The following is a 14,538-nucleotide window of genomic DNA, read 5'->3' as shown; positions in this document are numbered from 1 at the left end:
TAAATTCAAAGACAAGGCTGGAACTCTAAGCTCTATGTTGTCTTTCTCTACCCACATTTTTATTTCCCTTTTTTTTTCTGCTCTCTTTCCGTTGCTGCAGTTGATGGAGGAAGAGCACGACTGTGAACAGTGGAGGTGTGTGTAAGTATAATGTTCTGGGTTTGCCAGGCACCAGATCACGTTTCTCACGTGCAGACCTGTGTTTGGAGAGCTGTGGGCCTCGAGATAAAGAAGAGGGCATACAACAGTCGTTGAACTTGGTGGTAAACTGACATATCACGTGTGTAATGGTATGTATAATGTATGATTCTGTACATTTATGCACGCATGAATGCATACGCACAGACGCACAGACGCACGCACACAGCAAACAGCAAAACAATATTATCTAACAAGAATCACGTTTTCTTTTTGTTTATTTTGGCAGCAGTAAATCTATAAGTGTATAAGTGATGCCCACTTTGAAAGCTTCATTAATTTCAGGGCAAGATACAACAAGTCTAACAAGAAATCCACCTCCAACTGCACATCATTAAACAACAATAAAATAACAGCTCTTTGCTGGCGACAGCAGACCTAACTGTTAGTAACGACAGAAAGCACGAGAACATTACATGAAGAACGTGTTCATACGATGGACGTCATTACACATAGTAAACGAGATTACACTTGCATAAACCCTCCTGGAGGAAACACGATTTGGAGCAGTAATGAACAGTATGGACGGAGAAGATTTTGGAAAAAAAATTGTGAAAAAGCTCAACAGGCTAACAGCCAGTGATCAAGCATAATGCCAAAAAAAAAAAAAAAAAAAAAAAAAAAAAAAAAAAAAGTCCACCCCTTTCTGATCAATCAATTGCCGGCATAACGATTGCTCTTTAGGTGGTTGGCATTCATGAAGTGCGTACCGCCATGAAACAGATTCAACCTAAAGATGCATTCAATGCTCCACTCTCAACATTATTTGTCGAGGGCGTGGTAGTCGTTCGACATCGCGACAGTTAATAATACCCAGGGTCTGAGCATGACTTTGTCGTCGGTGGTGAAAACTGTGCTCATAGCAAGTCTACCCGGGTATGTGTGTGTGTGTTGCTCCCGGGTACGAGTAGGGAAAACCGTGCATTTTATAGCCTGCCTGAGGGCAAAGACCTTCTACTTTAAAGATAAAGTCTTTGCTGTTGGTGGTACAACAGCTACTCCCACAGAGAATATATATCACTGTTTGCTACCCTGGACAGTCAGACCATAAAGGGTACAATGAAGGTACAAGGTGCAATGATTTACTACAACACAGACAGCTTGTCTCGGGGCAAAAATTATGTACCCCACGTCAAAGTGTCCTATAAAAGATTTTAGTGAGTTGTTGTGCAAACTTCCCACTAATGACGATGTGGTGTGTGTTGTTTGAACGGTGACAGGAGTTCACCTGAAGCGATGTAATAAGCAATCCTAGAACCCTCGCTCCGTATTTCTTACGAGAAAAAAACAAAAACAAAGAAAAAAAATCCAAACAAAAAAAACAACAAACAAACAAAAAACAAAAAACAAAACAACAAAACAACAGGGTATGCAGAAGTCTTGAAACGTAAAAATTTATATTAAAATAAAAGCTCCACCTTATCAATTGATTGTTGCACACTAATGAGTCTGTCTGATGGAACGACAGAGAAAATGCCGAGGTTTGCAAATGCCCGTATGATCAGCGGATTGTTAGGTAAATATGTCCCAAGGCTGCGCAATCAACAAATTCGAAATAATGTTCAACGTTAACAAATGTGAAGATGGCGGCGAGAAGTACCCGGACCGTGGTAAGCGTGCAAGTAAGGCAACAACGTGGACCCTGGACATTTATTATGCAGGTTCCATGGCGACATGTTCCCGATGCCAGACTGGTTACCGGTCGGGTGTTCAGCGGACGGCAGCCCCCCAACCCTCCGTCAAATCCAGTAAATGGCGCGTGGAACGTTTTAACGAAGGCAGATAACACACACACACAGACAGACCTGGGGGAAGGGGGAGATCGGGGTGTGTGGGGTGGGGGAGAGCTCGCCGACGCCTGGCCCGTGCAAGCCGGCATCGGGGTATCGATCTCAGCCCACGGCAGCCGAAGCAGCCATGCGTCGCCACGGTATCGAACAGTCAGCATTCTGCACATACCTGCCGTTGTCTGGAACACCTAGGCTCCTGGCTCGGGTTCCCTCCCCTTCCCACCCCACCACTTACCCACCCCTCTCTCGCTCTCTCACACACACCATACTCACCCCGCCGTTGTTTTGGGGTTGAATCGATGCTAGCAATTTTGTCGATTCAGTACAAGCAGATCTGTTGGCTAGCTGGTGGTGAGTCGCACCGGGGGGATGGAAGGAAAGAGAGAGAGATGGGGAGGTTGACGGCGTGTCGTGTGATAACACCCAAAAAGCACGCGCAAGCTGGGGGAGAGAGAGAGGGAAGTGGGTCAGGGCGCGCGGCGAGTCCCAGTTTCTTGAGGACGTGGCACGAGAGCGTCGCGTGCTCGTCTCCATCGCTAGCGCCACGTCTACCAGCTGACTTTAGGCGGCGCGTCGCACTCAGCTGAAAATAAGTTTTTTGTTGCTTTTTTTTGTGTAAGTTTCAGTTCGATGTGCGGCCAGAGTATTGATAAATCCTGCTTGATTCTGATCAGATTTGCTCCCTTCCCCACCCGCTAGTGTCATGGAAACTTTGGACATCTCTAGGTAAATAAACATGCTCGGTTCACCACAAACTAAAGCTCACTACATGGCAAAGCTCTTAGTAAGTTCTACAGATGAGTATAGAGCTACTTAAAATAGTTAAAAAAATTACCAGAACAGATCGTACCTTGTGATGGAGTAATCTAATTAAGGCTGACGGCGAAAGCAATTACTGACCAATAAAGACCGACTCTACCTTAGCAACACCTGGATGGTTATCAGCAGAACCTCATGCAACAAGGTCTGTAACCATTAAACCGATACAGCGATGTTATCATAACTGGCTGTGTGACGAGTTAGGGGGAGGTGAGAGGGGAGGTAAGGAGGATGGACAGAAGTGGAAGAAATTCATTGCTAAAATAAAACAAAAGAATAAATCCAGACACCTGTATATCACAGTTCACGTTTTCCGAAGCAAAAAGAAATCGTCTAAAAGCAATGAAAGTGGGTTCAGTCAAAGATCGTGGACACGTGACGCATGCAACTCGCAGACTGAGTTTCTGGGAGAATGTTTCACTAGGCGACACATGGTGTCACGTGGGGGAGGAGGTTCCAATTTATTTTGTAATCAGCATTGATTATGCTAATTAAAACTCCTATCGATGTCTCAAAACACGTTTACAATACCAGAAAAATTTTTTTTTAAAATTTGAGCAAAAACTCCTTCTTTCCTCCTCTTGTCATCAGATATAATAACAGTAATAATCTAAAGCAGGCATCAGCATGTGAAGACAGTTACCTTACTAATTACAGACTTTGGCAATTATCACACTTGGTGGTGGGGGTGAAGTTTTGATATAATTATGATCTGGAAAAGAATGGTTGCAATGTGTCGAAATTGCAATCTCTCTAATATCTTCAAATGTGTATGTGATAATCATATCATTTATCCGGCACGCGCACAAACATATTTCAATGGGATGGTGGAACTAAGGGTGGAGGTGAGGTTACCGAGTTCATGGAAACTGTATATTTCTTCCTGGTCTCAGGTAACTAGGGTCACTTAAAATCTAGCTGAAAAGTAAACAAGCACAAAAAGTCACCCCAGAACAATTTGTATTTTAAAACTGTTTTGTGGTGTAAATGAGGAGGAAACGACATGTCTGACTAGGAACAGATGCATTGGTTTCCCCAACCCTCGAGCTAGTCCATTCTGAATGATGCTGTGCAGACTCCAGTTCCTCCGATCAACAAGGTCGATTTCGCTCCTATTGATTCCATTTCCGGAGAGAATTTAGGCCCCGAGACACTGAAATTTACTAGCAATCTGTCACGGAGGTGAACAAACTTATCAATTAGCTGAAATGAATTCACTACACCTGATACACAGGGTCTGCGTCATAGTCGCAGCAGTCAATGGCAGCGCCATCTTGATGGCAGACAAGACAGAGGATCCTAGTGAGAGAAGGGAGAACAATCGGAAACGAACACAGATTGAAAATCCTTTCTATTTTAACAAGCAGGTCGAGGAGACAATGCCAGTTTGATTCAGCTCTCACGATCATGATCGGGTAGGCCTGCCAGCAAAAAAACATGGTAACGGGGTATCTTGATGAACTTTTATACAAACAAGTGAAAAGTAATTAAACTTGTTCAATAGTTTGAAATTCGATATGACTGCATACAAAGGTGAATTAAGATACAAACTCAATTACAATAGCACTCACAGAACAGGTCAAGAGAATGCAGTCTTATATAACGATTGACCTCACCGAGATAATGAACAACAAAAATCGCAACAGATTAAACATTTCACACAGAGACACACAAACCCTCCGTTCTTTTGTGGACTCGGTCACGTGTTCCAGAGCACATGACCTTTCAGACTTTTCTGGTCCTGGGAGTGACACAAAACTGAGGAACAAGATATCTGTTTGGTTTCCGAAAATTTTTTTTGTAAACATTATATCAGCAGAGGGAATTGTGATGGAGGCAATATTACAAATATAATATTGTCACTTAATGGTCGGTAACCGTCTGATAACACAGTAACTGCCTTTGGTGGGGAGGAAGATCTGGCGATAGTAATCCCACATGTGAGTTTGACCAAGTTTTCCATGATTGATGTGCAAAAGGCAGGGAGATGACCTCCGATGTGAAAAGGGCGAGGAAGGGGTAAGGAGGGAGGAGAAGCGGCCGGGGGCTTATTCGAGATGACAGGGTAATGTGCGTGTTAACAACCATCTTGTTTGCAAAAAAAAAAAACAAACAAAAACAACAACAACAACAACAAAACAAAAACAACAAAAAAACAACAAAAAAGAAGAAAAAAAAAAGTAAAGCTGGTGTTAACTTGATATCGGACAGTTAAAAACCATTTGTGACCTCAGCTTGGGGTCGGCCACACCTTACACTTCATGTATGCATCTCTTCTCCATGTCCTGATCATAGCGAGGGCTTGTGACTGAGACCAAAATAATGACATTCATCGAATTATCTACATTTGATCCAGACTAATCTTTCACATTGTTGCCACTGTTTGTTCCCCTTTCTTCAAAAAAGAAGTGAATTCTACATGAGTTCGTTTTTGGTGTATATGTACATTATAGAATAAAATATATTTAAAAAAATCATCGATGGGATGATGCTGGTACATATAGCCATACCTCAGTATTGCAAATGAAATTACACTCATTCACTCGCTCGAGGATTTGAAAGGATTTCATCTAAGTTCTTCAATACCTCACCAGCAACTCCATATGTAGTTTGAAGGACTACAATATGGCCGTCTATGGAAATTTTGGTCCACAAATGTCTAAATTAAAGATTACTGCCATAAGTTGTAGTGCCAACAGATATGGACCTCTAAAGATGAAGCACGATTCTTCAAAGAAAAAAAAAAAAAAGGAAATTATTACTTATCACAAGGCGAGGCAAACAGAGTTTCAGTTCTAGTGTCTGACACCAACTCAACTGCAGACACATGAATCTTGCTTGAGTTGGTCTGTCAGATTCAAAATGCCAGAACTTAGTCGAAATGCCGAGGCAGTCAGGGCTTTCGACGCCAGTGACTGCAAGCGAGAAGATACAGCAGATCGTCGGCGATAACACATCAACTGCACCAGCCACGTCAGCTGTATCACGTGACCGCTATCCATCCCTCGACTCACTGCTTCTCTCTCTCGTCTTCAACTTACGGCTTGTACCCTATGAGCTACGTGTGCAGGCAACTTCTAGTTACTTGAGAAAAAAAATTTCAGTTTACATTGATTGTGCGTGGTTTTTGTTTTGTTGTTGTTTTTTCACTACTCCAAACGTAGGAACAAAGAAGAACGATAACAAAAGCAGCAACAAATAATCATCACAACGGTCATGAACGTTCTCACAAACAACAACAACAATAACAGTAGAGAAGGAGGAGACTAGAATGATCTCAGGTGAAGGTCGATATGAGGACACAAGACGGAAGTCGCGGATGAGCTCATCAATCACACCGACTGGCGTGTGTCATGGCAACATGGCTGGCTGCTTGCCGAGACGGTCTGTGCCAGCGATCCGACACGCCTGGCATGCTTGCAGGTAGTCGTGGTGCCGAAACCAGGAGTCACCACAGACATTGTGTGATGTTTGAAGCATTCCACTCCATCAGGCATATCAAGAGAATGTCTGGGGCGACGGCGCCATGTCGCGCACGTGACAGTCGGACGATTGGAGTCTTCACCACTAGAGAGCTGTTAGCCTCGGGGTACGGTTTACACACATACCCTCCACATACCCCTACTTCACGCATGCTTATTCGAGACACTATGTTTTATTTATCAAACTGTTGTAAGATATGACACCAAATTTTGTTTCTGAACACAGAGTAGAAATCCACTTCCAGACTTATTTAAATATATTTCGTCTAACAAGTTTCACCTGGCCAAAGATCTGAGTCATGATGTACTCAGTAACAAGAGGTCATTTCTGGTGAGATGTCATCAGGGTGTGATGTATTTCTATTATTAGAGAGAAAAAGTTGTTTAACCAACATGGTTGTCGTCTGTCATTTGTCACTCTGAGCTGTTATTTCCTCCCCCACGCGACCAGTCTTTTGACCTCTCAGGCTTTTGAGCGGATCTCTTTGATACTTGGTACATTAAATAAGAATGGTAGCGACATCTTGATGGCCGACAAGACACAGCATCCAGCGGGAGGAGAGAAAACAGTCGGAAACGAACCCAGGATCGAAAATCTTTCGCTTTATGACAAAGAGGGAACCTGTAAAATGACCGTTTGGCGAGTCTAGTGATGTGAAGAAGTGTTTTCGTGTTGGCCACGTCTCACTTGCAGCCTTCACTGACAGGTATTACTGTTTGCAGCACTCCCAAAGGAGAGCAGGGTATGCAAGCCTCTTGCAGCTAGTACAACTGGCCTCTCCACAGCAATCCGGGTGGAGAACTGCGCTCTATTATTATTATTATTATTATTATTAATATTATTATATTATTATTATTAATTAATTATATTATTATATTATATTATTATTATAATATTATAATTATAATATTATTATTATCAAAGCCCTCTAAAAGGACGGACAGAAAGGAGGGTAGCTGACGCCATCACATCACCACGGGTCGAAGTGTTGAAGTACAACGGGTAGCTCAAGCGTTCTCGACACATGGCTGTGAGATCGACCCTTGTCTGATGTGGTTCCCTGACCCTGGTGAGGGGCATGACGGTGCCAGGGTCTTCAAAAAAATGTAGGGCCAATCCTTAACTAGTGACCATAGCCCTGCTCTTTGCTTATGTTCGGTAAGTTCTAGAGTAAACCGAGTGACTGTATCCCGGCAAAGCGCTTAAAAAAAAAAAAAAGAACTGAGGCCATGCCCGATGAACATCCAGCTCTAGGGGACGCTGAGCAAGTACCTTCTGCTACATAGTGCTGTGGGTTTTATTATTAGGATCAAACATCTATTATTGTCTATTGCATTTTTCGATATTCGAATTTAATCGTTGCGCTACCAGGCCACCCAGAAGCTGTACAATATGTTAATAGACTGTTGCGTGGTTGCTAAGAGACTATTAGACAATTCTTCCTGGTTTATGAAAAGAGGAGGGAAGCTGTGAATCCCGATTCAAACAGAGGTTCAAACTAGGTTCAGAGTGAAAAAGGATTCCCACAATGTGATATGAAACCTGTCGTCTGCTAGTCCATCCTTGAAGGTGACTGACTGAGCGCTGTGTTGAGACCACCTGATTAATAATTATTCAGCAGCTCAAACACTACTTACGTCCATGCTAAAGCTTTTTGTACAAATAAAATAAAAAACGTCTTCACAATGAAGGGCAAAGACTGTCTGAAAGAAAAATAATTTTCCTGCTAGTTTTAGCGACTTAATGAGTCTCAAACTTCAATGGTTTATCCCCTCCCCCAACCAGTGGTTCCCCATGAATGAATAGTCAACACAACCACCCTGTACAGACGCCGAGGGAAGCGACTTTCGTCTCTTATGAACAGCAGACCTGCATGAGCGCCAACGCCCTGCTCCAGCTTTGGTTTTGTGTGATTTCTGTTTTCTTCTCCTTAGCTTTCTGTACTGGTAGTGCACTAGCTAACCTCTGTCTAAACTGTTCCTGTGAACGTGAGAAAGAACCACCAATACAGTAAGCCTCCTCTGAAACACAATCCACCCAAGGCACAGTGTACCCGGGATGTGCCCAGAGCAAGACTGTGCCCCTCAGCTTCTAGTCAAGTCGAGAGTGAGTTTGACTCACCCAACAGATTTTATATTATATCAAGAAAAAGGGCAGTTAACTCGCGTAGCAAAGACTGAGTCTAATAGCAGTAGTAGTGTCAGTAAATGTAAGTGGTTCATCGTGTTCAGGGCATAATAAATAATAAAAATAATAAAAGTATCCATTCCTCAGACACCTGCAGGTGAGGTGGCGAGTTCTAGCCATGGAGGCCTCCATCCAGCAACCATAACCAAGCGCACGAACACGAAGCTTGTTGCATGACTTGAGTTTGAAAGAAAGCTTGAAACTCTTTTCTTGCCTCTGCTTTTCAGTTTACAGGTGTGCAGATGGCGTCCAAGGTAGTTGTGTTGCTGAGGGTGAGCTTCATTACTCCAGACAGATTTTGCCTTAGAACAAGACTGCTGAGGACAGAAGAGGTTGGACAGATACTACCACGAGGGTGGGGAGGTGGTAGCAGGAGAGGGAGGGATTGCAGCCAGTGTGAAGTCTCTGGCAGGCTTTGTGACAACACGGGTGCACGTGACCTCTCGCAGCCCACGGCACGTGCCTGACCTTCGTGCAGAAAGACAATACAACATCCGGGCCTTCACGCGTTGCTTCAGCCGCCTACCTTTGAAACATCGCCAATGTGCCGTGTTATCGCCTTCATCAGAGCAGGAAGCGAACTGTGAAAAAATGCAGTTGTTGCTTGTTTTACACGCCTGTGGAATCTTCTAGACTCTTAAGTCATCTGTTTCCAAGCAGCGGTGTTAGAGAAGTGGAGGCAGAGCGGTAGACAGAAACCTGTGGATGCAGCTGGCCTGGTGGTAGTGGTTGTCAAGAAGAAGAAGAAGATGATGATGATGATGATGATGATGATGATGATGAGAGGAGGAGGAGGAGGAGGAGGAGAGGAGGAGAGGAGGAGGAGGAACTTACAGTAAAAGGACAGACAGTAACAAATCTCCGTTCCTACCATTAAACATCTCGTCTAAACATCATGGTATGTTAGACATCGCCAAAGCATTTTGTGCACAGGAATCTACAAACCAGAATCTGGAAAAGTGAGGAAACTTGGCAAACTTTGACTAAAATACAGGTATCCATCCCACCACCACCCCTAACTCTTGGGTGCTTTCTGCCAGAACATTCCCAGCATAACTGGTGGCGACCCTCCGTCCTAATCCTTGTACCAGCGCCACAGTCCTCGGCGCCGATAAATTATTCAGACCAGTAGTTGCTTCCAGAATTTTTTTCTGAGGTTTCTCGTTCTCTCCGCCTGATCACAGTATTTGCAATGCATTTTCTGTGGCAGATGCTCGTGCGTGTGTGCGTCTGTACGGGACAAGTCAAGAGTAAACTGTCAAAACTGAGATAATAATAATAATAACATAAACACACTTAACACGGAATGGCAGGGTAGACACACTCACTCACACACCATAAAAATTGTTTTCTTTTTAACATTCCTACGATCACACTATGACTTCTAGTAATACTTCTCTTGTTTACGACTTTAGTTCACTCAAACACCACACAAACGCGTACATAAACTTCACGATCGCTTGCAAGCAAATACTCTTGTCCTATCCTATGAATCTCAGCATCTGTTCCCACCAGAAGGTAAAATGTTAAAAAGCTGTTGTCGTCACTAACAATCGATTAACCCCAATGTTTTATCAAAGAAAAATGATTAACGAGTTAAGGGTTGTAGGTCGTCGAGCACCCCGAGGCTGAGGGTAAGTGTTAAGGTAGCTGAAACTAATTCTCAGGTATCAGCTTCTCGCTGCACCCACCATCTGCCATGTCGGCCATTGTGGTGGTGCAGCTGGAAGCATGGCCAGGCCAGCTGTACACCACTTCCTCGCATATATAACAACAAAATAATAACAAAAAGTCAAACCGATTGTGGAGGTGTGGGGGCTTGGGGATGTGGGGTGGGTTGCCCTTGTCGCTATCGTTCTTATGTCGTGGTGTGCATCGGTGAGGCTGCGGGTGAGTGGTTGCAGCCAGAGGGTGTGCAGCACCGAGGTGGCAGCTCGCCGACTAGGAAGCAGCATTTATTATTAATGCGGCGTGAACAGGAGACTGCAGGGTGTCGTGCGCTACACCCGGGTTTGGTGAGACAGAAGTCACTTGCAGCAGAAACTTAAGCTGCTGCATTGTTCAAGGCAAGAACAATATTGCGGCGTTTCGAAAGCCCCGTAGTGTCAACAGACACAAGAAAGACGAGTGAGAGAGAGAGAGGTTGGGAGGGTTGGGAGAGGGAGAGACAGGAGACTGTCAGACAGAGAAGGAGGGAGGAGAAAAGCTCGACTGTGAGGAAGTGACAATGACGTCATCGGAGGACGGCAGCTGGCACTGCGCCCAGTCCTGAAGGACGCACAGAAAACCGAGAAAGGAAATTGAAAATAAGTGACTGAATTGAGAGACACGTGAAAGGACAGAAACCCGCGCAGAACGAGCGGCATTGACACGGGTCATTTGAACCTCCGACTTGTCCCCCATCACCGGTCGGGAAACGCAGGAGTGCAAAACAGTCACCGAGAAAAATATGGGTGTGGCTGGGGTTGGGGTTGGGGTGGGGGATAGTCATTAGGCACCCTGTTCACACCATTACTTCAACCGTCCGACAAAGTCTCTCCACCACATGATACACTTCAACGTCACCTGCTACAAACACCTGTCACAGAGCTACAGAAGTGAATTCATCATCACTTAAAAGCCCTCAAGTACCCGAGTTCAAAATTTTCTCCTTTGTTGTTAGCTGACGGAGCTTAGTTTACTGATCTCCCAAATGTGAACAAATAATTCTGTGTTGCTATTGCACATAATTATTCTTACCTACGTTTCGGAAAGAGAACAATACATTTTTTACCGCGTTGTCACAATGGAGTAAACTCGTTGTGATGACAGAAGATCATTATGTGCAGTGATGTGGGAAGTTGAAGTCGATCAAAATGTGTTCGTCTACAGAACAGAATAATGCTAATTTGTGCAACTAATAAGAGTTCTATTAACATGTCATCAACCTTGAGCTTAGTTTCTGTTTGACTCGGGTTGGTCCTTTAACCACTTAAAGCCATGTTGTCTGCTCGTCAGTTCAAAAAAAAAAAAAAAACAAACCTCGATGATCTTGAGAAAGACATGAAAGAAAATGACGATGGAAACGCGTGTAATTAACAGGCTCATTTGGAACTGATCCTGAAACCGAGAACATTACCAAAGTAATTAATGCACCTAGACACACAGGACTTCCATGCGGCTCTAGGGTCACGTGACGAAAGTGAAGATCGTAAAGCGGCAATTCAATACAATAGGACAAAAGGAAACAACTAGAAAATGTAATGTGTTAAATTGTTTTTGACACAACAGTATTTTACAGTACATCTGTATTATTGTCTGATTTTGTGGACGGTCCTAGCCTTGTTCTCGATTCGTCAGAGGTTGTTTCAAAGTTTGTTTACACATCCACACGAGAATTCAGGAGAATTAGGATGTTGCTGCCGACGACCACACATCTTCTCCTGTCTCTGGGATCCTCACTAAGCCAGGGCAGTCCTCTAAGCAGTCTGGTAGTGGAGGATAAACCCTAATCTATAATCGATAGGTGGTCGACCATCTCAGCCGACTAAAGTATTTGTCGGTCAAAATGTCAAACATACCTAACCTCCGAAAGTTTTTTAAAGTCTACTTTGAAGGAGGCCATCAGCAGTTTGGACAGTTTTCAGTCAATAAACAATTTTTAGAAGCAATGTCTCAGGGAACAGGGGACAAAAATGAGTTGATGCTTGAATCAAACCACGATGATTTCGAAACCATCTGAAAATGTCGGTGGTAAGAGTTCCAGTCCACTTCTCTGGACCTTCACAAATTGTAATTTATTAGATAGATAGATGAAACAACGATAATAGGGAGAGTGGGGTCTGGAATAGGCATTGGATCGTCAGGGTGCGAACTCTCCTTACATCTAAAATAAAATTAACGAGTTCATGAGTAATTAGGAGAGTGTGATGAGCATTGTACATCTATGTGTTTTATTTAAAAATTAAAGACAAAAATTCATTTTATCTGCTGTTAAAGTTATGAAGCAAAGCAGTTACTCATCACTTGGAAACGGGTGTCTTCTTAACCTGTCTGTTCCGGGTGGGAATTCGAGAGCCTGTTGCTGCCTCCGCTTCTCTGGACGAGTGTAGTGATTTCATGAGACCGCCTCCATCATCGGAAGTAGGGTAGGGGCTTGTCGTCTGCTTCTGACCTCCGAGATTTTCTTTCGACATCGCAGTTGCAGGTTTCGGCACCCGAGTCTCCGGAAGAGAAGTGGCTGGGTAGTTGCCATCCGATCCTGCCATGGTGCTGCTGGTGGAACTGCCTGGACGTGGTGACCACACCGTCGCTGGACTCTGCCGGCAGCGAGTTGGACCATCCTCGCTGGATATGTTGGGAGAGACAATGCTGTCGTCGTCAGACTGCTCGGTGGCGTGAGTGGAGACGGTGATGTGGGGCAGACATTGCTGTGACGGTTGAGTAGTGTTCCAGTGCTCGCGAGCACGACCTACCATGCGCACCCGAGACTCGACGATGAGACGCCCTTGGGCACGCCGACACTGGAGTTGATGGCGGCCACCAGAGGGTCCACGCCTCCGGCCTGTGACAGGCGCCCGTACACCTTTCCAGGATCTGGCGCTCGGCACGCGCCGCAGCAGGAGGAATCATGGGAGGGGGAGACTTGCGCACCTCGGACATGTAATTCTGTTTGGGAATGGTGACAGGGGTGTTGCCCACGCTTCTCGCGAAGGGGTGGAGTTCTTCTCCGGACAACAGTCGATCCCTAGACTTGCTGCGCCCCCTGCGAGGCCACGTCTGCGAAAGCTCCTCGTTCTCCACGTGCAGAAATGCAGAAGGTGGGGGATGATGAAAGGGGCAGGTGGGGTTGGAGGGGGAGAATCCAAGTCGAGTTGCGGTGCCGAAGGAAGGAAGCGGAGAGGGAGGAGGTAAGGGAGGAATGACTCGGCCGCTGATTTCGGAGATGACGTGAACTTCCGCCTGGACCTGGTGGCGCTGGCCTGCCCCACGACGTTCTTCTGGGTCTCCGCGGTGACCCTTGCGGTGCCTCCGCTTCTTCTCCTTGTCGCTGCCCCCTCGCCGTCTCGTCAAGACGTGTTCGTCACGAGCGTTCTTCATGGGTTCTACGATTTCGCGGATCTCACGCGCTGCCTCCCGTACCGTGCCCATCAGGTCACGCAAGCTCGTCAGGTCAATGTCGTCATCGTCGTCGTACTCTTCCCCGCAGACATCCCCATCGTAGAGTGCCGTGACCTCGCGCCCAGTCGACTTCCGGGGCGCTCCACGCTGCGGCCACCCATACGACTTCCGGCGCGAAGTCCCGGCACGTTCTAGACTCCGCGACCTGGTCTTGGACGATGTCATGGGTCGGGAGGCCGCAGACGAGGTTCGGCTTGCAGGCCTGGAAGACGAACCTGCGGTGAAGGCCGTCACGTGAGCCTCGCTCTGCACCTGAGCACTCCGCACTTCCTTAGCGAAATGATGAATATGTGCCAGGTTGGAGTCTTTCGAGTCTAAAGGGCTGATCTGAGTCAGCTCGATTTCCTCGCCAGCCTTGGTAAGGAACTCGACCGCCATTTCTACTATTCAGCCTCATCACGTGATTATTGTTAATGTTATTGTTGTGAGTTTGATGTTGTTGTTGATGACCTCCATGCTTCTGTTCTTCGTCACGTTCTGTTTTGCCGAATTTCTGCGACCAGCTTTCAGTTGGTCCACCAAAGTCCGGTCTCCCCCGAGGGAGGCGTAGTCTAGAGCTGTGAAGTCGGTGTCGTCAGGCTGGCGAGACGTTCACTCGTAGATGACCTGCGCGCGCGCGGTCCATGATGGCGCTGACGGACGCGTGATGGTTCAGAGCAGCGGCGACCATCAAAGGGGTGACCCCATGCACGTCCCCTTGGTTCACATCCACCTTCTCCTGTAAACAGTATTAAAACAAATTGTAAAGAAGTGCCCGAATTTTTCTAGCGAGATGGAAAAGATGTCTGTTGACAAATGGAATTATTTACTTACCGGTGAAGATTATTTTCCTTTTAAGATAGGGAGATTTTTTCACATCATTAGCACAAAACAGTACATTCATTCAAAGATTGTACATACA

General features: G+C 45.4%; 1 protein-coding gene across 1 annotated transcript; it reads right to left on the bottom strand.

Moving 5' to 3' along the window:
- Nucleotides 1–12,474: 12,474 nt before the first annotated feature.
- On the bottom strand, nt 12,475–14,168 carry LOC112573949. Its single transcript, XM_025254665.1, has one exon. It carries the CDS (start codon nt 14,013–14,015, stop codon nt 12,837–12,839), a length of 1,179 nt encoding a protein of 392 aa, XP_025110450.1. The 5' UTR covers nt 14,016–14,168; the 3' UTR covers nt 12,475–12,836.
- Between the last annotated feature and the right edge of the window lie 370 nt (nt 14,169–14,538).

The sequence above is a fragment of the Pomacea canaliculata genome, linkage group LG10 (genome assembly GCF_003073045.1).
Source record: "Pomacea canaliculata isolate SZHN2017 linkage group LG10, ASM307304v1, whole genome shotgun sequence".
NCBI classification, from domain to species: Eukaryota; Metazoa; Mollusca; class Gastropoda; order Architaenioglossa; family Ampullariidae; genus Pomacea; species Pomacea canaliculata.
Note: the sequence above shows the minus strand (reverse complement) of the source record. Positions and strands in the feature narration are given on the sequence as shown.

What these genes read in the sequence shown, in the direction of transcription:
- LOC112573949 (XM_025254665.1), bottom strand. Translation starts at nt 14,015, where the DNA reads ATGGCGGTCGAGTTCCTTACCAAGGCTGGCGAGGAAATCGAGCTGACT.